The sequence below is a fragment of the Lutra lutra genome, chromosome 9 (genome assembly GCF_902655055.1).
Source record: "Lutra lutra chromosome 9, mLutLut1.2, whole genome shotgun sequence".
In the NCBI taxonomy this organism is placed as follows: domain Eukaryota; kingdom Metazoa; phylum Chordata; class Mammalia; order Carnivora; family Mustelidae; genus Lutra; species Lutra lutra.
Genome location: NC_062286.1, coordinates 130,634,213 through 130,655,945, shown reverse-complemented (window position 1 = coordinate 130,655,945; position 21,733 = coordinate 130,634,213). Strand labels below are relative to the sequence as shown.

General features: G+C 51.6%; 2 protein-coding genes across 25 annotated transcripts in view; one reads left to right on the top strand and one right to left on the bottom strand.

The window, feature by feature from the left end:
• Positions 1–5,292, top strand: part of ZMYND8 (zinc finger MYND-type containing 8) — a 143,970-nt gene extending 138,678 nt beyond the window's left edge. For 22 of the 23 annotated variants that reach the window (XM_047744031.1, XM_047744036.1, XM_047744034.1 and 19 more), the window contains one exon: positions 3,588–3,862. In XM_047744031.1, the coding sequence (XP_047599987.1) occupies positions 3,588–3,727 (140 nt within the window). In that variant the 3' untranslated portion in view covers positions 3,728–3,862. Of the gene's footprint in view, positions 1–3,587 lie in introns of all 23 variants that reach the window. The other variant, XM_047744028.1, reaches the window with a different exon arrangement.
• A 12,666-nt stretch (positions 5,293–17,958) lies between these two features.
• Positions 17,959–21,733, bottom strand: part of EYA2 (EYA transcriptional coactivator and phosphatase 2) — a 270,028-nt gene continuing 266,253 nt past the window's right edge. For both annotated transcript variants that reach the window (XM_047746704.1, XM_047746703.1), the window contains exon 16: positions 17,959–19,614. In XM_047746704.1, the coding sequence (XP_047602660.1) occupies positions 19,534–19,614 (81 nt within the window). In that variant the 3' untranslated portion in view covers positions 17,959–19,533. The remainder of the gene's footprint in view (positions 19,615–21,733) is intronic.

Below are 21,733 nucleotides of genomic sequence, written 5' to 3'. Positions count from 1 at the left end.
GTCTTGGGTAAAGAAAGAGGTGCATCTGGGGCCGCACTCCGGAGACATGCACATTTAGGATGTGGGACGAGGTTGCACGGGAGGCATATTAGCAAGGGGCGGGTAGCACCCCAGAGCTCACTGTTAGAGACTGGAGGAAGCAGAATATTATTTTCAGGCAGTGTTGCTGTGACATCCAGGAGCATGAGTGGGAGAGACACGAGTGGGAGGTGCCCCGAGGCCTGGTCAGGATAACAGTCTTGGCGTCTTACCATTTTCCTCTATTTCTCACAAAACGGTTTATGCTGGAGATTGTGCAAAAGCGGAAGGACAGGCTTGTTTGCTTCCCCTTCGAACTCCTTGTACGTCGCATTTAACTTCTGCTGGCTTTTGCCATCGGGGGCGGTGGCCATGCGGTGGAGTCTCGCAGAGGGGAGGGAGTGGGCTCTGAAACCCACTGGGGGCTCCTGAGCTCCGAGTGGCTCCTGGTGCTGGGTGGGTGAGGAGGAGGCAGTCGGAGGGAGAATGCTCTTCCTTGCTGCTTGCTTGTCAAATTTTAATTTTGAGATTTTAAAGCAATACGTGCATATAGTTAGAGAAAGTAAAATTGTACAGAGGAGAACCGTTCCTAGGCCCAGTCCTCACTGATACTCCTGGTACTTACCTCCTAATGTACAAATAATATATTTCCTTGTCCGTTTGTTTCTGGATGTTAGTTTTCCACGTTTCTTTTTGACTTCTGGCTTTAGAAGATGAGAGTTGGGCTCATCAATGACCTCTCTTTTCCCCCTCCTCCCTGATGACCTGTGTCACTGTTTACATGCTCTAGGGGGTTCCTTGGGTCAGATACAATGCACATTCTTTAGTTCGGGTTCTGTCAGCCAGAGATGGAGTCTCTTGTCCCCTCCCTCGGTGGCTGTCCTCTGCTCCGCTGTGACCTCCCATCCTCAGTGTGGAGAACAGGTGCGTCTGTCTGTGACCGAGGCTGAGTCTTCTCGCTGGCAGCTGGCAGCTGAGCTGGAGACCTCAAGGCTGGGTTCCCACTGTCCCGAGCTTGCCGTTTCTGGCCGAGGAGGCGCTTGGGCTGCCGGGATTGCGTGCGCGTTCGGGCGCAGTTGTACCTTCTCCTGGAGTTTGTTTTGTCCTTTTGTCCGACCTTCAGTTCTTCCACACCAAGCTCTTCGCTGGACCCCATGACCCTCATGGCCTCGGAAAGCCCTTTCGTATCACTCATTTTTGGCTCTTCGGTTTCAGATGTAATTTTTTAGGGTCCCGTCATCGTGGATTTGGCCCCTCGATACCTCTACTGTAGCCCCTTCCTCAGTCCTGGCCCGGGCACCTTCCTCACCCTCCTCACCCTCCGTCAGTGGAGAGGAGTTGTGATTCCCTTTCGGTTATCCTCTCCCTCGGGGGATGCTCTCCACCTCAGTATGGTTCCGGCCCCTGTTTCCCTGGTGGAATTAGGCTGTGTGCAGAGCTGGTGGTTCTGAGAATTGTGCTTTGACATGCTTCCGAATTTGTGGCTCACAGAGTTGCTTTTCTGTCCTTGTGCACCTTATCCGCCTGTCACACCGCTGGTGGCCAGGGACCCTGCATGCAGCTCAGCGTGCACAGTGAAAGGGTGCCAGTCCCCTGTGTATGGCTCCGGTTGGAGAAGGGCGAGCTGATAAGAGAGCTTGCGGTTGTGAGAACAGCGGGCAGCATCTTGATGAACACAAGTAGCCGGTGGTAGGATTCGGGGCCCCCGAGCTCCCTGACGGTCTCCGAGGCTACCTGGACCAGCTCTTCGGTCCCCAACGGTGTGGCAAGCAGCCTGCCAAAGCCCTGAGTGCCACAGCCGGGCAGCCCGCACCCCAGCTACCTGGCCCACAAGGGGATGTAGGACCGTGTCCCCAGAGCTGCCAGGAATCGTTCTGGGCCTGCAGAAGCCTCGTGGTGCGTGCGTGTGTGTGTGTGTGTGTGTGTGTGTGTGTGTGTACGCGCGCGTGTGCGCATTTCTCTTCCTGGATGTGTCTTCTGTTTCCAGATAGCTGGGGCTTGTTCTTTTGCCTTCTTGCACTTCTTAGCTGTGCCTCACGTGGCCACAGAAAGCCACCGTAGGAAACGAGAGCCAGAATGTATGGTTTGGCTTCTAGAAGGGGTCGTCCTTGCTCTTTTTCAGAAAGGGCCCTGGGTTAATGCTGATTCTCCCCTTCAGTGATCAGCCGTTCCCGCCATCGCCGTGTGTCTCCGTAGCGTGAGGAGCGGGTTCTGCAGAGACACGGGCCTGGCTGGCCTGGCTCCTTGGTGCAGGGGTCTAAGCCTGACCGTGTTGTCGTAGGGTTTTCTCACATTGGCCGATGACCGGCTGCACTGCTCCCCGTAGACCTTCCTGCGGAACCATCCCAGGTGGGTGTCACATACAGGGATGAATGCTAAGAGGAGGTGGATTCGGGAGTCTTGGGAAGACTTGCCCTTGACCCCAGTGCTGTCTCCCCGAATCCCCCCTCTTCTGGTGAGACTGATGCAGGTGGTTAAAAAGACGTCCCTCCTGACTGAACACATTACTTTTGGAGATTTTTGTTGTTCTCTTCATTACTGAGCTTCCAAAACTGGAACGCATGACCATACACATGCATTCCTTTTTACCAGGCCGTGAGAAGTGTCATCCCCCGCTCCGATCTGGTCCCTTCCTCACTCATTCTCATTCTGTCTGAGCTTGACCGTTGGCGTCTTTCAATTAAAGGTCATCCCACCTCAGGAATTTTTTAAAATCAAAGTTCCGTCCCAGGCTCTCTGAACTTGGCAGACGATCCGGGGCGTGACAGGGTCTTGGCGATGTGCTGATGGCTCTGTCACCGTCGGCCATGCTGGCCAAGCTGAGCTTTGCTACGCGACAGCTTCCAGGGGCCTCATTTGGCTCTTGCTTTAACCTCTTCTAGATTCCTCTACCACTGTTGAGCTCTTGTGGTACCCACGTCCTCGAAGCCGTCCTAGGTCTTATCTCTAGTTCTGTGTCCTTCGGTGACCCCTCAGCCTATCCTTGCTGGGAGTCCATGGTCTGTGTTTCTGGACGGACTTAGCCATTCCGGCCCTCGCTCCTTCTCCTTTGTGATCCTCTCCCTCAGGTGGTTTGGTTGTGGGTTTTTTTTTTTCCAGTTGTCTATAAATTGACTAAAGAAACTCCACTAAGAGGAGGAAGTAAATCAAATGCCAGATTTCGGTGCCACTTTGCAGCAGCCGAGCTGGGATGCAGAAGTGCCCAGGGGGTGCTTGGTGCCGGTCCCCCATGTAATACAGGTTCACGGTTCCGGGTGCGGCATGAGACCTGCCCGCCTTGGCACTTGCGTACCTTCCTCCCCAGTCTTGATTGTCCACAACGTGACAACCTGCTGTTTCTCTGCTCCGCTGTTGAATCCTAAAACGCTAAATCATTCTACCTTTGTCCTCTGGAGGACCCCCCCCCCCCACTCCCCCAACGTTGGGGAGCGGTTGGAGGCACTGGCTGCGGTGCCTGGGCAGGCGGGCAGAGTGGCGGCCCGCAGAGGAGGCTTGGGGCCGGGGCGGGTGTGCCTCGGTGCCGCTGGCGGGAATGCTCAACGTCCCCTTCTGTTGCTTTTCTTCCGCAGACCATTCCCGGAGCAGTAAGTCTAGTTGCTGGAGCAGCAGCGACGAGAAGCGAGGACCCACACGCTCCGAGCACAACGCCAGCTCCAGTTCGAAGAGTCTCCTCCCGAAAGAGTCTCGGCTGGACACCTTCTGGGACTAGGGACAAGTCACGACACAAGCCACCCACGCCATGGAGGAAAAAAAAAACAGACACCAGGGCAATAGGAAGCAACAAAGAAACGTGAAACAGGAGAGCAGCCACCTTCAGACTGGAGAGCGCCAGACACGCAGACTTGGCCTTCGCCCTTGGCACGGAGGGCGGCCTACACTACATAGCGTCCGGCATTAGCATCGACTAAGGACTGTTGGACCCACACGAAACCTATGCTTTAGGTGTAAATAATGTACAATTTGTGGATGTCCTTGAACCTAGAGTACCTTCCCCTTTTTATATTTGTATTGACTTTAACTTATAAAAAAAAAAAAGGAAAAAGAACAACAATTAAAAAAAAAATAAACCCAACAACGAAAAGAATGTTTGGACGTTGGAGGAGGGATGGTCGTTCAGCCCCTCTGTCACCGCAGCATGGAGCCTGGGTCCTGGGATTGTGTGGCACACAGGCCCTCATCCATGGGTGCCGCGGGGGGACACGAGCCATTGGCGTTCAGGCGTCTGTATGCAGCGCATCGGGACCAGGGGTTGGGCACAGGTTCTGTGCTGTTGTGGGCACATCCCATCAAGCCATCGGCCCTTTTCTGATACTATGTTCCTGTGTTACGCGACGCCAGCTCTCAGGACCAGAAGGACACCTGGAGAAGCTAGTTTATTTTGTGTGGTTTCAATGATGACTACTCCTAAAAGGGAAGAAAAAAGGGCCTTGTTTCCAGAAAACGGAAGCAAACCCCATTCCACTCCACCGCAGGAGAGGACGGAGAAAGCATGAGGGTCGTAAGCTCCGAAACAAAGAGAAATCTTTTCTTTGCTTTGTGGTTCCTTTTTAAACACACTCACACATACTTGGTAAGTGATGCTGTGCTGCTTGGAAGCCATCACTCAGAGGCCAGATGCACGCAGAGGACATTGGAGTCTGGGATGAAAGGCATGTATGTATTATTTATACGATGGAATTTTACGTTTTTATGTAAGCATGAAACAAAGGCAGTGTGAGAGAAAGCAAGACCTCGGCCGTGCTGTCTGTCACACTACATGTACTGTAGTACCATTTTGTATGTTGTGTAAAACAAAAAGCATTGAACAAAGCAAAAGGTGATGTATGTATATGAGAAAATTAATTGTACGATATCATTCCAGTACATTCTGTTGTACATTTTAGTCCTGTTTACTTTCTCTTCGTTGTTGATAAGAGGATGCAAACTGTGTACAGTTTCCAGCTAGTTCCCCATATTAGAGAAGAACTACACAGAGTATTAGAAGAAAAAAGAGAGAAAGAACATTTGTGAATTGCAGTTGTCAAAAAAAAAATAGCCTAGCTGGCCTTATTTGTGAAGCATAATTGCTTTTAGCATATGGAAGTATTTTTTCACATTTTCTTTGTATAAAATTTGTATTAAACTTAAATATCTTTTTTGATGATGGTGTTTCTTTGTGACTGAGCCAGTGGACTCGCACCGTTATGCTCTTTTGGGTTCTGCCCCTCCCCCGCCCCTCCCCTTTTTTTTCAGATTCTTCACCTTTTTTTAATTAAACTGTTTTTGGAAAAATGGCTCCGTCGTCCTCAAATCTGCAGTTTTCCATCGGGTCGGGATGGCCGTGTCAGGTCTGCATGACCCAGCACAGGAAGTCAAGGGCATCTTCACAGGTGGTGAGCACATAATGGGGGGCGCTAGTGGGCACCTTTCCTAGGAGGTCCTGTTCCTTGGAATCCGTGGACAGGGACACACCAACCAGAAGGGGAATCCTGGTTGGTCTTTGCAAGACAGTGAGAGGGGGAGGGGGACAGTCTTCACGTGGCGAGGGTTGGGGCCTGAGCTTTCGGGAATGGCGGGGCCTGCGTGCGACCTTAATACGGCTTGGGTTCACCCGGGTCATTTGGCTTCTGTGGGGTCACAAAACATTTTGATTTTTTTAACCAGTCACTTGAAAATGTAAATCCTATATGCTCAGCTCATGGGCCTTACAAAAAGCAGAGGATGGGCTGGATTTGGGCCATAGGCCATTTGTTGACCACTGCTGGGAAAGGAACAAAATGGGGATACTTTATTTTTTAATTAATTAATTTTTATTAATTATGGTGCTAAAATCCAGGATCGAACCAAAAATGGGCATATTTTAAAATAACACCAAGGGGTGAAGGTGACTTCTCTCACTGGAACCCATACTGGGGGTTTGACCTGAGACCTAAATGAATTGCTGGCTGTGGGGACCTGGAGTGAGTGGGTGAGCATCCTAGACCGGAACCAGCAGGTACAAAGGCCCTGGGGTATTCACTGCGAGCTTCACATGCTTGATGGCCTGCAGGGTGGCTGGTATGGCTGAGAGGAGTGGAGGTGGGGAGGGCACCGCATGTAGGGTCAGTGGTACCTGATATTCATGTGGATGGTGTGGGCCACCATGAAGGGAGCCACCAGGGGCTCTTGTAGAAACAGGCCCAAAGAAGTAACTAGCTCAAGGCCATGGAGCTAGTGAAATTCTAATTGGACTGCTACTGAATGCTTTTTCCAGCAAATAGGCCATCATCTTTTTTTGGGTTAGAAATTTTTTGAGCTTCCTTCCTTTTTTTCTTTGCTTTTTTTTTTTTTTTTTAAAGATTTTATTTATTTATTTGACACAGAGAGCACAAGTAGGCAGGCAGAAAGAGAGGGGGAAGCAGGCTCCCTGGTGAGCAGAGAGCCCAATGCAGGGCTGGATCCCAGGACCCCAAGATCATGACCTGAGCTGAAGGCAGAGGCTTAACCCACTGAGCCACCCCCCCTCAGCTTCCTTTCATTGGGCATGTATGTGCCCCTTGCTGTCTCATTTGAAGACCACAGAGGGGCAGTGGACACAGCCCCACCTTAGAGAACGAGGCTGAGGTGGTAAGCAGGACCGCAGTATCCCATTTCTTCAGTTCCAGCAAACCAGCCCCTATCTGGCCCCAGGGCCCTTGCACTTGCTGTGCCCTTGGCCTGGCACACCCTTCTGTGGCTGGCATCTTGGATTGTCTTTCAGGTGTCACCTCTGAAGCAGCCACTCCCCCCCCCCCCCACCCATTGTCCTCTGTCCCAGCCTCTTACTAGTTTTCATATCCTTGAGCAAAGTTAATACATATTTATAACTTCCTCTTGTGTGTCCCACTCAGAGGTGAGCTGTGTTGCCAGGGCTTGGAAGGATGCACGGTTTCTGGGTGGGGCTGCGTTTAAGCAGGGACAACCTCTGAGCCTTCCTCACTGTGAGGTTCCCCAGAACCCCGACCCTGCACCAGGGGTCTCAGCTGCAGCCTCCTACGGAAGGAAGCACCCGAGGTGGAAGTGGTAGAGAAAGTGGTGGTTTTTAAAAAATGTTGAATTTTGGGCTGCCTGGGTGGCTCAGTGGGTTAAGCCTCTACCTTCAGCTCAGGTCCTGATCTCAGGGTTCTGGGATCAAGTCCCATATCGGGCTCTCTGCTAGGCAGGGAGCCTGCCTCCTCCTCCCTTTCTCTATTTGTGATCTCTCTCTCTGTCAAATAAATAAAATCTTTAAAAAAAATAAAATGTTGAATTTTACTATATATTTGACTAGGTCCGTGCCTCCCATTTGGAAAGACATGGGTGTGCTCCCAGCCCCCCTGGCTCTCCCTGGTCCTTCTCCTAGGCACTCTTCAGTCTGTGCATTTACAGACCCCTGTGGGGAGGCAGTTTTTTTCTCTTTTTGGAATATAAGCAGCAGCATTTGACACAAACCCTCCTGTCTTGTTGCCTTTTTTACTTACCTGAGGTCTGGGGCATTTCTCCCAACACCTCTTCATTGCCCTGTGGGTCCGTCACCCTGGGTTGCAAGAGGACAGTGCACGTCACAGCCCCCGGGAGTGCATCCTCGGATAGTCCCTGAACACTGGCCATAGGGTTGGGGGTCCCGTGGAAGTCCTCCAAGGCTGCACCAGAGGGCTGTGAGAAACCAGACAAGAGAGCAACAACTCCAAGCTTCCAGACAGGGTGCGGAGACTTCCTCGCTGTTGCTAGTCCCGGTCGAGTATTTTCAGATGCCTGAAGAGTCTGGATCGACGAAAGAGAAGAGGGAGGACCCAGAGGGGTTTGCCATGGTCCTCGTTACGTTTTAAGGATGGCCCAGCGTGGGGCCGGACTGGCTGAGGCTGCGGAGGACCGTAATGCGATCGGGCACTCTCGCCACCTGGTGGCCCTCGCCTAAAACTGCAGCACCAGAGCCGCAGCTGGACCACGGGGGACAGAGAGGTGGGCCAAAGCCCATCATTCAGGTGACAGCTGCTTACCGAGCACTCTGTCTAGACTAAGCACTGAGGATACAGTACTTGCAAAACAGGTGCAGCCTCTGTCCTCATCTGACATTCCCCACGGGAAGCAGTCAACTATGCAGATAACATGATCGTAGGTGGGACAGATAATGTTGAGGGTAAATAAATGGGGCGTGGAGGGGAGGCTGATGGTGTTTGGGGACGGCCTCTCAAAGGAGCTGGTCCCTGAGCATAAACCGGAAGGAAGGTGTACCGAGCTGTGATGACCGGGCCATTGGTTATTCTCAGCGGAACATTAGAAGCCCCTGGGATGGGAAGGTTTTTTTTTTTTTTTTTTTTTTGGTGATAACCAACAGGTAAATGCTGAGACCCTACCTGCTTTTCCCAAATAATGACATCCCACTCTCCGGGCTTGGGTTTGGGCTTCCGTCCTTTCAAAGTTTCTCAGGTGATCCTACTGGGCAGCCAGACCCGAGAGCCATTAACCTGGTTGGAAGAATGTCCCGGCTGGAAGAACGAATATAAGAGGCCTGAAGTGGGGACCCGGCATCTTCCAGGAAGAGAAGGCAGGCCCCTGGGGCCAGAGCAGAGGGATTCCAGGTGGGGGGTGGGGCTGATGGGCTCAGAGAGGGAGAGAGGAAGAGGCTGGGTTCCACTGTGCTCCAAAGCAGATGGCAAGCCGGGTGGGTAGTTTTCTTTTTTAACAGCTTAACTGAGATATAATTCACATATCATACAATCTACCCATTTGAAGTAATTCAGTGATTTTGGGGCATATTACATTATTTAAAAAAAATGTAGTAAAACATGTAACAAAACTTGCCCTTTTAGCCATTTTCTTAAAAAAAATTGAGAGAGCGTGCGCACGAGCAGGGGAAGGAGCAGAGAGGGAGAAGCAGACTCCCCATTGAACAGGGAGCCCCATGACGGGGTTGATCCCAGGACCCCGAGATCATGACCTGAGGTAAAGGCAGACGCTTAACGGACTGACCCACCCAGGCACCCCCCGTTTTAACCATTTTTAAGTGTAAAACTCAGTGGCATTAATCAGGGTTGTGTTTCACACATAGAAATGTTTTCCAAACTTAAGCTTTTATATCCGAGCACATCGGGACACCCCCTGCATTTTCTTTCATCCGGGGAAACAAAGGTCACCATATTTCTTCCACCGTCCCTGGGGTGGGCTGAGGGTTTTCCATGCTGGCATCTTCTGGTCTTCATGATAACCGCACGGGGCAGCATGAGGGAAGTGACTTTCCCAAGGTGACACAACAGGTTAGTGCCAGAGTCAGGATTCAGACTGGACCCCCATGACTGCGACACCGCGGTCAGTTTACGAAATGACCTCCGGGGACCCTCTTTTCTGGACTCCCCGCCACTGTCCACGGGGTGGGTACTATTCTCTCTGTGAAGCTGGGAAACTGAGACTCCAGGCTTCCATGAATTTAAAAGGTGTGTGTGGGGGGGTCAGGGTTTTAGTTGCATACAACACTCTAGGTAATCTGTCTGGCAGGAAAGGAATTCATTAAAGGATATTGCGGGACTCACAGACCTCTGGGAGGCAGGGCCGGAGAAACCGGCCAAGTTACATCACAGGACCTTCCCTTCACGGCCACTGGGCCCACACACTGCAGCTCTCACCGATGACACTGGGCCTGTCCGTCCAGCCTCAGCTCTCACCGATGACACTGGGCCTGTCCGTCCAGCCTCCTTGCTAGATTGGATCCCATACATCAGAATGCACGTTGCAAAATCCCACTGCTTTCCCGTGCGAGCGAATCTGGACGGGGCAAAACAGGTTGCGCTCGTTGGGTCCAATTGAGTCTAAATAGCGCTTGCGGGTACTTGATTGGCTGAGTCTCCAGCTGGGGATCTCTGATTGGTTAAATCTAGGTCACATGCCTACGTCCTAACCGCAAGGAAGGCTGGGAAGGTGGGATTCAGGACGCTTCGGCTGCCACGCCTAAGGTAGGAAATTGCCCAAACAAAAGGCCTTGGGTTGACACAAACATTGTCAGCGGCCCCTGCAAAACTTCCCAGAGTCTCTGTCAGCCTGGCCAGAATTCTGGCCAGCAGAATTCGCCCGGCCAGGTAAAGCGGAAGGGTATAGTAAGCGAACCCGGCTGTAGTGGGGCCCAGGGCAAGTCGGCTCGGCTGGAACTATATTTCCCAGAATCCTTTTCCCTTGAATGGTGCCGAGTGAGACTTGACCCAAAGCGGGACTCAGATGTGATTTTGAAGCCGGAAGGGAAGCAGCAGCTCGTTCTCTTGCCAGGCTGCTGTGGCTAGGACAGCTGCAGACGTGCCCTCAGACCCCAGCTTGTCCTTGCTGGCTTCTGTGCTACACGCCGGTCTTGTTTCTGACTCCTGGACACCAGCAGCTGGCCCGCCGCCCCTGGGTGCTTGGCTGCAGAGGCCAAGGTTCCTCGTCGATTTCTCTTCTGGCGCCTCCCTGCAGACTCACTTTGGTGGCTGGACATGCCCCACGGCTTCTGTTTGCCTCGTTGGTGACTCTGGGCGCCGCTTTTCCAACTCCTCTGACCCCCGTAGAAGATCTAAGTCCCATAATACGTATCTCACCCCTAACTCATGGGCCAAATCTGAGTGCTTCCCTGATTGGATCTGATACAGGATGAGTGTTTACAGACTCAGGAGGAGGGCTGAGGGAGCCTCATGGCAGGACCGTCGGCGGGGTGTGGGGTGGGCGGGCATGGGCGCGGGGTGCTGCTCCTCCGGGATGAGGAAACCCCTCTGTTGATCTGTAGCAGCTGCTCCAGCTCCTGGGGCCTGACCCACACAGCATTGCTCTCGTCTCCACCTGCAGGCCGAATGCCCCGTGTGCTGCCCGCTTTCTCCCTTAGTTCAATACCAAATAGGGGTCTCTTGTGAACGTAGCTGATTTGTGGGCCCTCAGTGCTCCAGACCCCTGACTGAGAAGGGTTTCCAGCTTTCCCGCCTCTCCATTCCAGAAAGCACAGCTCAAGGAGGGGCAATGGTTGAATCTGAATAAGTCATTTCTCACCCAGAGTTGTGGCTGGTGATCAAACCCTTGGCTTTGCCATCTGGCCCAGGGCTCTGTCAGCCCCAGGCTCTCTTGAGGGCATGATATTTATGGAAAACCATTGCCTCCCTGGCCCAGGAGATAGTCCAAGGCCAGGTCAGGTGGGCTGTAGACAGCTTAAGACAACTGGTACTGACCTCGGTTCACTTTGGTGATCTGCAGGAGAAGGCAACTTCATTTCTGTAGCATCTTTTACATTCCAGGAAGTTCATGTGCACTGAATCCTAGAACCTGCACTTGGCAGCTGAGGACACCAGACCCAGAGAGGTTGAGGAAGCCATCTGAGGTCACACAGCTAGTGAGTGGCAGAAACGACTTGAACCCAGTCTGATGACACAAAGGAATGTCTGCTCTTAACCTTTACATTTGTCATCATTTGAGAAGCTTTTGTATAAAAGCTACTCCTCCCTCCCTCCCTCCCTTATTAGGCACCCATTCTTGGCTGGGCAGTTTCAGGTGCTGGGGATACAGCTGTGGACAAAGAGATGTAGCTACGAGGTAGTGGTAAAATGGGAGTTGCCAGCTCTGCTCCCAGGACCAGGTGGGGAACAGAAACTAGTGAAACAGGTCGGGGGAGAGTGGACACAGACATGTATTTTTTTAATATCAAACATGTTAGAATAGACTCATGCCTCTGTTTTCTTCTTGAAACGTGTAGTTCTCTTAGTTTAGTTTTTATTTTCCTTCCACTTTTGATAGAAAAATGTGTTTTTTATGGAAAAACCAGCTGCTATGTGTGATGGTAGATGTGTCGGGGAGGTGACAGGGCATGGCGGGGGACGGTGGCATTTGGTGAGGTTGGAGCAGTGACAGCAGGAGCTGCGGAGTGGCCCCAGCTGATCTTGCGTACCTGCAGGCCCAGTGTTGCCCTATCCTTGGTTTTGTTTTTGGAGAGAAGTTGGAAGAGTGGATTTTGAGTTAAATCTCTCAAGTTTTATTATTATTTTTAAAGATTCTATTTATTTATTTGACAGAGATCACAAGTAGGCAGAGGCAGGCGGGGGGGGGGTGGTGGTGGTGGTGAAGCAGACTCCCCGCCGAGCAGAGAGCCCGAAGTGGGGCTCAATCCCAGGACCCTGAGATCATGACCTGAGCCGAAGGCAGAGGCTTAACCTACTGAGCCACCCAGGCGCCCCAGATCTCTCAAGTTTTGAATAGTTGGGTCAACGTTTGAATGCGTTAATGTGAACAACAATGAAATGTCTCTGTGGGCCCAATCTGGACTGTGAGGCACCAGTTGGCAACCTTGGGCCGAAAAACAGTCATTTGGCAAGGATGCTGGGTTGGGGTTCAGCTCGGCCACCTTCTGGCTGCAAGGTCAAGGGCATGCCACAACACCCCTCTGGGCCTCCATTTCCCCCTCGGTAAATGGGGCTTGTGAACACCGCAGTTAATTGGAAGATGGACGCACTGTTGGCCGAACGTTGTTCTAAACTAGCATCTTCCGAACACCGGGTTATAAGCGAAACTGTCATAATAGATTGTGACCTGCACCATTTAAAATATAATAGAGTAGATGGCATAGACTAGGATGTGTCACAGTAAGATGGGGGAGGCATTGCTTGGTAAAGCCCATTTCAGACACAGACAACATACACACACGTGTGTGTATATACACAGGTACGTGTTCTCCTCGGTTTGATGTAATCGGCACCGCTCACGGCGGAGTGCAGTCAGAAAAGTCTGGAAGCTGCCGTTCTAAGTACTGGTCCTCTCTGCACGCATTCAGTGCTGTGAGCAATCCGCCAGGTTGGTTCTGTTGTTGCCCCCATGTTACATCTGAAAAGTGAGATTCAGAGAGTAACGGGAAGAGCCGGGATTTAACCCAACGTCCCCTGCCTGATCACCGTGCCATGCTTCCTCTCCTGTGGGGGTGACCTGAGCTAATGTGGGTCAAGGGCTTAGTGTGGTGCCTGGGACACAGCAGGTGCTTAGTGTTAGAAGCTGGGCTTGGGTTTGCAGCTTCTCATTCAACCACAGCAGGTGGCCATCGGGGATCCAAGGGGCGAGGCAGAAGAGGCCCAGAACTCTGCTGACTCTGCTACCCGTGGAGAGGGCTGATGTCTGCAAGGGCGTTTCATTTGGGGCCAAATACTTCATGCTGAATTTTATAATGCTCTCTGAATCCTTTTAAGGGCAGCCTTGCATTGTTTCCAGGCCCGGCTTAGGGTGGCGCTGGAGGGCGGCTGGGCCCAGCTGCGGGGTCGCACTGCCCTCTGGTGGTCACTAGCGGAATAGCTTTTCCCCGAGCGGAGCTAGCATCAACAGCGGTGGAAAGCACCACTCACGGGGAGACTGGTGAGAGATCAGGACAGTGATGGAATGTGGGTAGAGGCTGGGAGAGGCTGTGAAGGAGCCTTTTGGGGGTTCCTAGAAAGCTCTTCCATCTTGATCTGGGCGGTGGTTACCCAAGTGTGATCCTAGGTAAAAATACATCAAGGTGCATACTTGAACTTTGTGCAGGAAACTCTCTGTAGGTTATAAGATGAAATTTAAAATTATTTAAGTTCATGAGGAATTCCAGTTGTTTTTGACTGGACACCCTTCTTCTTCTTCTTTTTTTTTTTTTAAGATTTTATTTATTTATTTGACGGGGAGATCACAAGTAGGTAGAGAGAGACGGGGAAGCAGGCTCCCCGCTGAGCAGAGAGCCTGATGCGGGGCTCGATCCCAGGACCCTGAGATCATGACATGAGCTGAAGGCAGAGGCTTAACCCACTGAGCCACCCAGGCACCCCTGGACACCCTACTTCTATCCTTCTCCCTCTAAACCACTGTCCCCACAGTAGCCATTTTTAAAAATACCAATTCGATCATGCCAGTCTCCTGCTTAAAACCCTCTTGTGGGTCCCCATTGGACTTAGAATAAAATCTCCACCCCAGTAAAATTCCAAATCCGTGACCAAAAGGATCCGACCACATCTGCCTGGGCCTTACCCTCTGACCCCATGACCTGTGACCTCACCTCCAGTTTTCCCAGGTTTCCCTTCTTTCCCTCCAGTTTGAAAGCTTTGTTTGCCCACAAGTTCTGTACGTCCTTCTTTCCCCCTGGGGTGCTTGCCCTGGGTTTTCTCACCAGCCAGGACTGAGCTCAGGTGCCACCTGCTTGGAGGGGAGCAGGCTGTCCACAGCGTCCCCACACTGTTCCGGTTACTCTGGGCCTGTCACCCCAGTGCTCCCTTCTGGACTCCAGCTAGTGTCTGAGAGGACAGCAGCCCCCTCGTTGACCCAGCACCACCGTGTGTATACTCGGGAAGTCACAATCTCAACCAACAAAAAGACCCTCTGTGTTTATCCGCTGACAAGAGGCTGCTTTTTGGACCCTGAATGTTTCACTGGACAGATCCTGGGATCTCCTTCAAAAGGATGTTCTTAGGCTCCCCCCTCCCCCTTTTAGGGTAGGTTCTGGACCCAGAGTGGAGCCCAGTGAGGGCCTTAAACTCCCGAACCTGAGATCAAGACCTGAGTTGAGATGCAGAGTTGGACGTTTAACCTTCTAAGCCACCCAGGCTCCCCTCTGGCCGGCTTTTGGAAATTGGCTGGCTCAGGCCTCCAAGATCCCCCTTCTCCTCCCTGTGAGGGTCCCCTGGCTGCTGCTCTGCTGCCCTCAAGGTGGTTCTTGGAAGGGGAGTTGGGTTGTGGCACAAGCCTGTGCGTGGGGAGCTGGGGCGTGAGTGCTGGGGTTGGGCTTGTGGTCACCGGCGCTCTGCTGTTCCTCCTGCAGGACAAGGCAGGGAGTGGGAACGTCTGTGGCTCACGGTCACTTTGCCTGCTTGTGTCCTCTGACCTCTGCGGGGAAGTCCGCTCCATGGGGGGGCGGGAAAGCCTTGGTCTGTTTTCACGTCCATGGCCATGGGCTGAGTAGAGCACCTGGTGAATGGTAGACCCCGGCTTCCTCTGGTGGCAGGATGAACGGCTAGCACCAGGGCTCTGAAACGGGATAGGGCTTTATCCGGGGTCCCCGGCTCTGACCTCGGAGACCACCACTGCCCCACTTTTGGTGATGGTGGCTTGTCAGAGACCAGGCTTCCTGGGATGGGCAACAAGGAGGCTGCCTGATTCACAGACCAGCTTTCCTCAGCCTCCCACTCGCACCCAGAGTCCCACAGGAAAGGGCTGGTGTTGCCGCTTGGGGGAAACTGGCTAGATACGAGCTACCTACAGCAACCAGCTGTGACCGAGAAATCTCTAGAACTGACACCCGATCTTCAAGACGTTCTTACAGTAGCCTACTCTCAGCATTCAGTATATAAGGAAGGCACACTCCCACTTATGCCCACCTGTCTCATAGCTCCTGTGGGGCACCATTTTCATTAGTTTCGTGTATCTTCTTCCAAAGTTTCTTTTTGCAGAAGGATCCTACAGGTTTTACTTTTTTCTCCATTTTTATACAGAAGGTGGCTTATGATACGTGATGTTCTGAAACTGCCCTTTTTCACTTAGTGATGTGTTTAGGCAACTTTCCCAGACTGATACGTAGGGAAGAGCCTTATTCTTTTTCATGGTTGCATAGTATTCCACCCTGTGACCGTGCCGTCCTTTAACCCGCACACAACTGACGGGTGTTTAGGTGGTTTTCATTCTTTGCTATTACAGACAGTGTTGTAGAAAATAAATCTGTATGGAGTTTTCACACCCACATGAATATATGTATAGATCAGTTCTCAGAAGTGGAATTGCTGGATACCATTTACAAATTGGGTAAACACTGCCAACTTCCCCTCTTAGGGAGTTGTGCCAGTTTCAGCTTCTGCCAGAAATCTGTGAGGGGCCCCACAGCTCTGCTGGTACTAGGAGTCCCAGAACTTTCATATTTTTGCCAGTGTGATGTGGAAAGTGGTATCTCAGTGTATCTCAGTGACCATCTTTTTATAAATTTAAAAAGCAGTTTTATTTTTTATTATTTATTTATTTATTTTTAAGATTTTATTTATTTATTTGACAGAGAGATCACAAGCAGGCAGAGAGGCAGGCAGAGAGAGGAGGAAGCAGGCTCCCCGAGAGAGCAGAGAGCCCGATGCGGGGCTCGATCTCAGGACTCTGAGATCATGACCTGAGCCGAAGGCAGCGGCTTAACCCACTGAGCCACCCAGGCGCCCCAAAAAGCAGTTTTTTTTTTTTTTTTTTTTTTTTTTTGTTTGTTTTTTTGTTCTTTTTCAAGGTCCTTTTGGTTCTTCTAGAGCAGTTTTATTTTTTAAAAGATTTTATTTTACACCCATTGTGGGGCTTGAACTCACATCCCTGAGAGCGAGAGTTGTATGCTTCACAGACTGAGCCAGCCAGGTGCCCTAAGTAGGAGTTTTTTTGTTTTTTCGAAAAAATGTAGGCACCCCCTGGCTGGCTCAGTTGGTAAAGCGGATGACTCTTGATCTCAGGGCTGTGGATTGGAGCCCCACATTGGATGGAGAGATTACTTATAAAATCTTTTTTTTTTTCTTTCAAGATTTTATTTGTTAGAGGGAGCACAAGCAGGGGGAGAGGCAGCTAGAGGGAGAAGCAGGCTCCTTGTGATGCAGGACTCGATCCCAGGACCCTGGGATCCTGAGCTGAAGGCAGATGCTTAGCCAACTGAGCCATCCAGGCATCCCTAAAAAATAAAACCTTTTTTTTCTTTTTAAATATTTATTTATTTATTTATTTATTTATTTATTTATTTATTTGATAGAGATCACAAGTAGGCAGAGGGAGAGAAGGAAGCAGGCTCCCTGTTGAGCAGAGAGCCCGATGCGGGGCTCGATCCCAGGACCCTGAGATCATGACCTGAACTGAAGGCAGAAACCCACTGAGCCACCCAGGTGCCCCCCCAATTTTTTTTTTTAAAGATTTATTTATTTGACAGAGACAAAGAGCACAAGTAGGCAGAGTGGCAGGCAGAGGGATAGGGAGAAACACGTTCTCTGCTGAGCAGGGAGTCTGACATGGGGGTTGATTCCAGGACCCTGGGATCATGACCTGAGCCGAAGGCAGATGCTTAACTGACTGAGCCACCCAGGCGCCCCTCTAAAAAATAAAATCTTTATAAAAAAAAAGTAAAATGTTTGTTTTGTAGCCTTCAGGCAATTTTTAAAAAAATTTTTTTTAGGGGCACCTGGGTGTTTGGGCTCCCTGCTCAGTAGGAACCTGCTTCTCCCTCTCCTGTTCCTCCTGCTTGTGCTGTCTTTCTCTCTGTCAAATGAATGGATAAAATCTTTAAGAAATTTTTTTCTAGACTTTTTTTTTTTAAGTAATCTATTGGGGCTTGAACCCATAACCCCAAGACCCAGAGTCCCATCATGCTTCCTGACTGATCCAGCCAGACACCGCTAGCCTTCAAGCATTTAATTAATTCATTCATTTATTAAAAGATTTGTTTATTTGACAGAGAGAGACACAGTGAGAGAGGGAACACAAGCAAGGGGTGTGGGAGAGGGAGAAGCCGGCTTCCCCCTGAGCAGAGAGCCCGATGCAAGGGCTGGAGCCCAGGACCCTGGGAGCGTGACCTGAACCGAAGGCAGACGCTTAACCACTGAGCCACCCAGGCGCCCCTGCCAGTGCATTTTAGATGCCTGAGTAATATCTGGTGACAAATGCCCAGCTCTAGGTGTTGGTAATATGAATGAATGATATTCTGAGTAGAAATCTGAGCCTGTGAGATGTAACACTACTACTAATAACACTATTACGTGCTATATAAGTTGGGACGCTTTTGGTTACAAGTAACTAAGGAAGAACCAATTAAAAATATTTGAACCACAAGGACTTTTGTTAACTCACATAATAGATATAACCTGACTTTACAAAACAGTTGTCCTTTTAAGAATCAGTGCTGTATCAGTGGAAATCTTCTACTCTAAGTATATGCCTGTAAATGAAACCACACTGAAGCGTCCAAAGATGGAGAGAAAGAGACTGAATTAAAAAATTGAAAGCCATGTCTTGAATTCTCCATTTGGGATGGGGGTGTCTGAGGTCACACATCCCTAAACTTTTCAGTCAGGTAAGCCAAAGAATTCTGTTGTTTGGTTTATGCCTCCTCCGTAGTGTCTCTTTCCTTTGCAAGGGAAAGAAATCCAAATGGTTGCTCTCTGATTTCTAAAGTCCTTGGATAGGCAGACCCAGAGGCTGACCTGAGGACTTCCTTGGGTCTCTGTCTGGGCTGGTCAGGAAGTTCTCAAGTCATGCTCAGACTTCTGGGAGGCCAAGGGCTTTTGTTTGTGAGTGCTGAATAGTGTAGTTGCTCTACTTTGAAATTGTTCTCAAGAGATGCAAGATACTCCTGGGAAAACAGTGACAATTAAGCAGCCTGGGGCCAGTGAATCTTAGCTATTCCCCACCCATCCATCCATCCTCCATTCCTTCATCCATCCATCCTCCCACCCCCATCCATAACCTATCTGCCGTCCGTCTGTCTGACTGACCGTCTATCCATCCATCATCCATCCATCTATCCATCCGTCAGCCCTCAGTGCTGTATCTGTGTCAGACTGTGATGGGGACTGAGTATACAGAATGAGGAAGACCCTATCCTTGACCACTGGGAGTTCTGGGTCCTCTAGAATTCAGGCAAAAACACTTACCTTACAGACTGTGAAATCCTAGCTTCCATCAAAACCACTGGGACATTTAGTCCTCACAACAGAACAGTGCTTGACAACCTGGGTAGTTAATTTCAGGAATAAGGGGTGGGTCTGTTTCACCCAAACCTCCTCTCTGTGGATGGCTGGACGTCTGTTAGTGCCTCTAATGGAAGCCTCGAGCATGGTCATAAAGTAGAGACACCCTAGCCCACTTCAAAATGTAAACGTGGTTTTATTTAATGCCTTTTATCTGTCACAAAGTACCGCCTCCTCCCCAGGGTCCCCTCTTCCTAGAAAACAAGATGGCAGCATAAGGCACGTGCACTGTCCACATGACGTCGGGTTAGGTCTTTAAAAACAAAAATAAGCAACAGTCTTCCCATCAGCCCCGAATCGCCTCCCTCACCAAGTGTTCAAAGAATGATTGTCCCCCCCAGAGCACAACTTGGAGCAGAGAGTACGTAAATGCCAACTGCACCAGCCCACATGCCAGGTTAGAAAACCAAACCAAACCAACGACTAAGAAAACCGACAACACAGGTACAAGATCGTAATACCAGAGTAATGAGATTAGTCCATAAATTAAAAAGAAAAACAAAACAGAACAAAAAAATCCCAGGCCTGTCCCTTCCTCATTACCGGCCCTCCCCCAAATTAGCAATTCCTTGCTTTTGTTCTGTGGGTCTTGTAGGCAGGCCTGGTCTCCGAGCCAGTCCTCTTCTCCAAAGTTAAATGTTCCAGAGCGGCTGTGGGCTTCCCGGCGTCTCCGGACCCGCGCTCGGACTACGGGGACAGCCGCTGAGATGGTCACCAGGCACGTCCTCTCGGCCGCAGGGGCCCTGTCCGGCGTCCGGCATCTGGCGGGGAGGCGGGGACGGCGAGGGCGTGGGTGGGTGCGTGGGATGCGCCCGCGATGGCAGGTGGCGAGGCGGCGGCGCCGCTATAAATACTCCAGCTCCAGGGCGTGCCGCAGCGCCTCCAGGTCCGCGTGGCAGGATATCCGCCAGAAGGGCATGTTGTGCTGCAACACAGAACACCAGCCGCGGGGTTAGGGCCCCGCGCCGCCCCCCCCCCCCCCCCCCCCCCCCCCCCCCCGCAGTGCCCCTGCCCAGAGCCTGAGCCCGATGCTAATCCCCGCAGGCTGTGTGTCCTGTGGGCGTTTCCTGGACCATGGGACATCTCCCCCACCCCCCCCAAGTGGGCCGGTGGCCCCCAGTAGGGCTGCACGGTTGTGTATTCCCTCGCAGCCCGCGCGGCCTGGCTCATCCTGAGCAGCCTGGCAAACGGGTGGACCCTCTCCCCATCTTTGGGAAAGTCGTAGGGCACAGGTGGCGCGCTGACCCGGGAGGGAATCCGGCAGCGAGACGGCCGTTCCTTCTTAAAAAGTTGTCCTTGGGACGCCTGGGTGGCTCAGTTGGTTGGACGACTGCCTTCGGCTCAGGTCATGATCCTGGAGTCCTGGGATCGAGTCCCGCATCGGGCTCCCAGTTCCACGGGGAGTCTGCTTCTCTCTCTGACCTTCTCCTAGCTCATGCTCTCTCTCACTGTCTCTCTCTCAAATAAATAAATAAAATCTTTAAAAAAAAAAAAAAAGTTGTCCTGGATCCTGCCACCTGGAGAAGAAAGTCTCAGCTGGGGGCTCGTGCGGCTGTCCCTGCCATTTGCTCGTCTCCTGGTGGCCGGAGCCGGTCCCAGCCCAGGCTGCACAGGCGGGCGCGGCGGACGGGGCAGCGGCTGGTCTAACTGTCCAGGCACCGGGCATCCTATTTGCCGCCCGCAGCAGCTGTGGCTCTTCCTGGTGCCTGGCACGTTGGCTCAGGGCGGCTACTGTGATTACATCGAGGCACACAAGGTCGCAAGGGCGAGGAATACCCTTGCGTGGGGCGCGTGTGCCCGTGTGCAGGGCACACGGGGGTGGGGGGAGGCTGGCTAGTGAGTCCCTCGGTGTCAGGATGCAGGGTTTGGATCCCACGGTGTCAGCCTGTGGCACCCAGCGTCTCAGATAATAGTGTCTTAGGGCCACTGTTCCAGAGCCAGACCCTGGGCTAGTGCTTTGTTTTCTAGCTCACCGAACTGCCCAGACAAAAACACGAGCAGCTTTTCCAAGTGGGCATGAGAGTGAGAAAGAAGAGAATTGATGTGACCAGAGTTAAACTGCCGCCCGCCAGAACGAACCGCCCTCACGGTCGCGGTCATCCCACAGTCACCAACGCTGGGCGAGCGCGCATGTTCTGGGCCACACACACGGCCTCGTGTAACCTGGTCCCGGATGCTCAGGGAGGCACTCGGTCTTATCTCACGGATGGGGACACTGAGCCACACAGGTCACGTCAGGCTCCGAGAAGGCCGCGGACTGCATTTCTATCGCTGGGACATTTAATCGCTGGTGAAGTCCTTGCCTGCCCAGTACCGCTCTCCTTTCTTGCTTCCAGAACTCAGAACCTGGCAGTGCTGTGCCCACGTCTAGAGGATGAGCTAGGACTGTCTAAGCAAGCTGTGACAACCCCAGCCTTGTCTGCCAGGGACTTGTCCTGTTTCCCCAACCTTTTTTTTTTTTAAGATTTTGTTTATTTGGAGAGAGAGAGAGGGAGGGAATGAGTGGGGGACAGAGGGAGAAGCAGACTCCCCACTGAGCAGAGAGCCTGATGCGGGGCTCGATCCCAGGACCCAGAGATCATGACCTGAGCCGAAGGCAGACGCTTAACTGAATGAGCCACCCAGGTGCCCCAGTCCTATATCCCTCTTGACTTGGGATGCACCGAAGCCAGTGAGGAAGGTGGGGAAGGGATTCTGGGAAAGGTTTTCCTCTAGGATTAGAGGGAGGCACCTGAGAAGAGAACTGCTTCCTCCTTATTTTCCCTTCCTATTTGGATGCGGTCACGTTACCATGTGATGCCTGGAGCTGTGGTAGCCATTTTGAGGTCACGAGACAACAAATCAGAAAATGCCGGAGATGGTTAGAAAGGTATAGAGTGAAATGATAGGAAGTGATGCTTGGTGAATTTCTGACCCACGGCAACAATCCAGGGCACAACTGTTTCGAATCTTACTGGGTAGCAAGTGTTTAACTCACCATTACATAGGCTTTTTGCTACCCACAGCTAAAAGATACTGAGCCTCCACAAGACAGTCATTGGCCT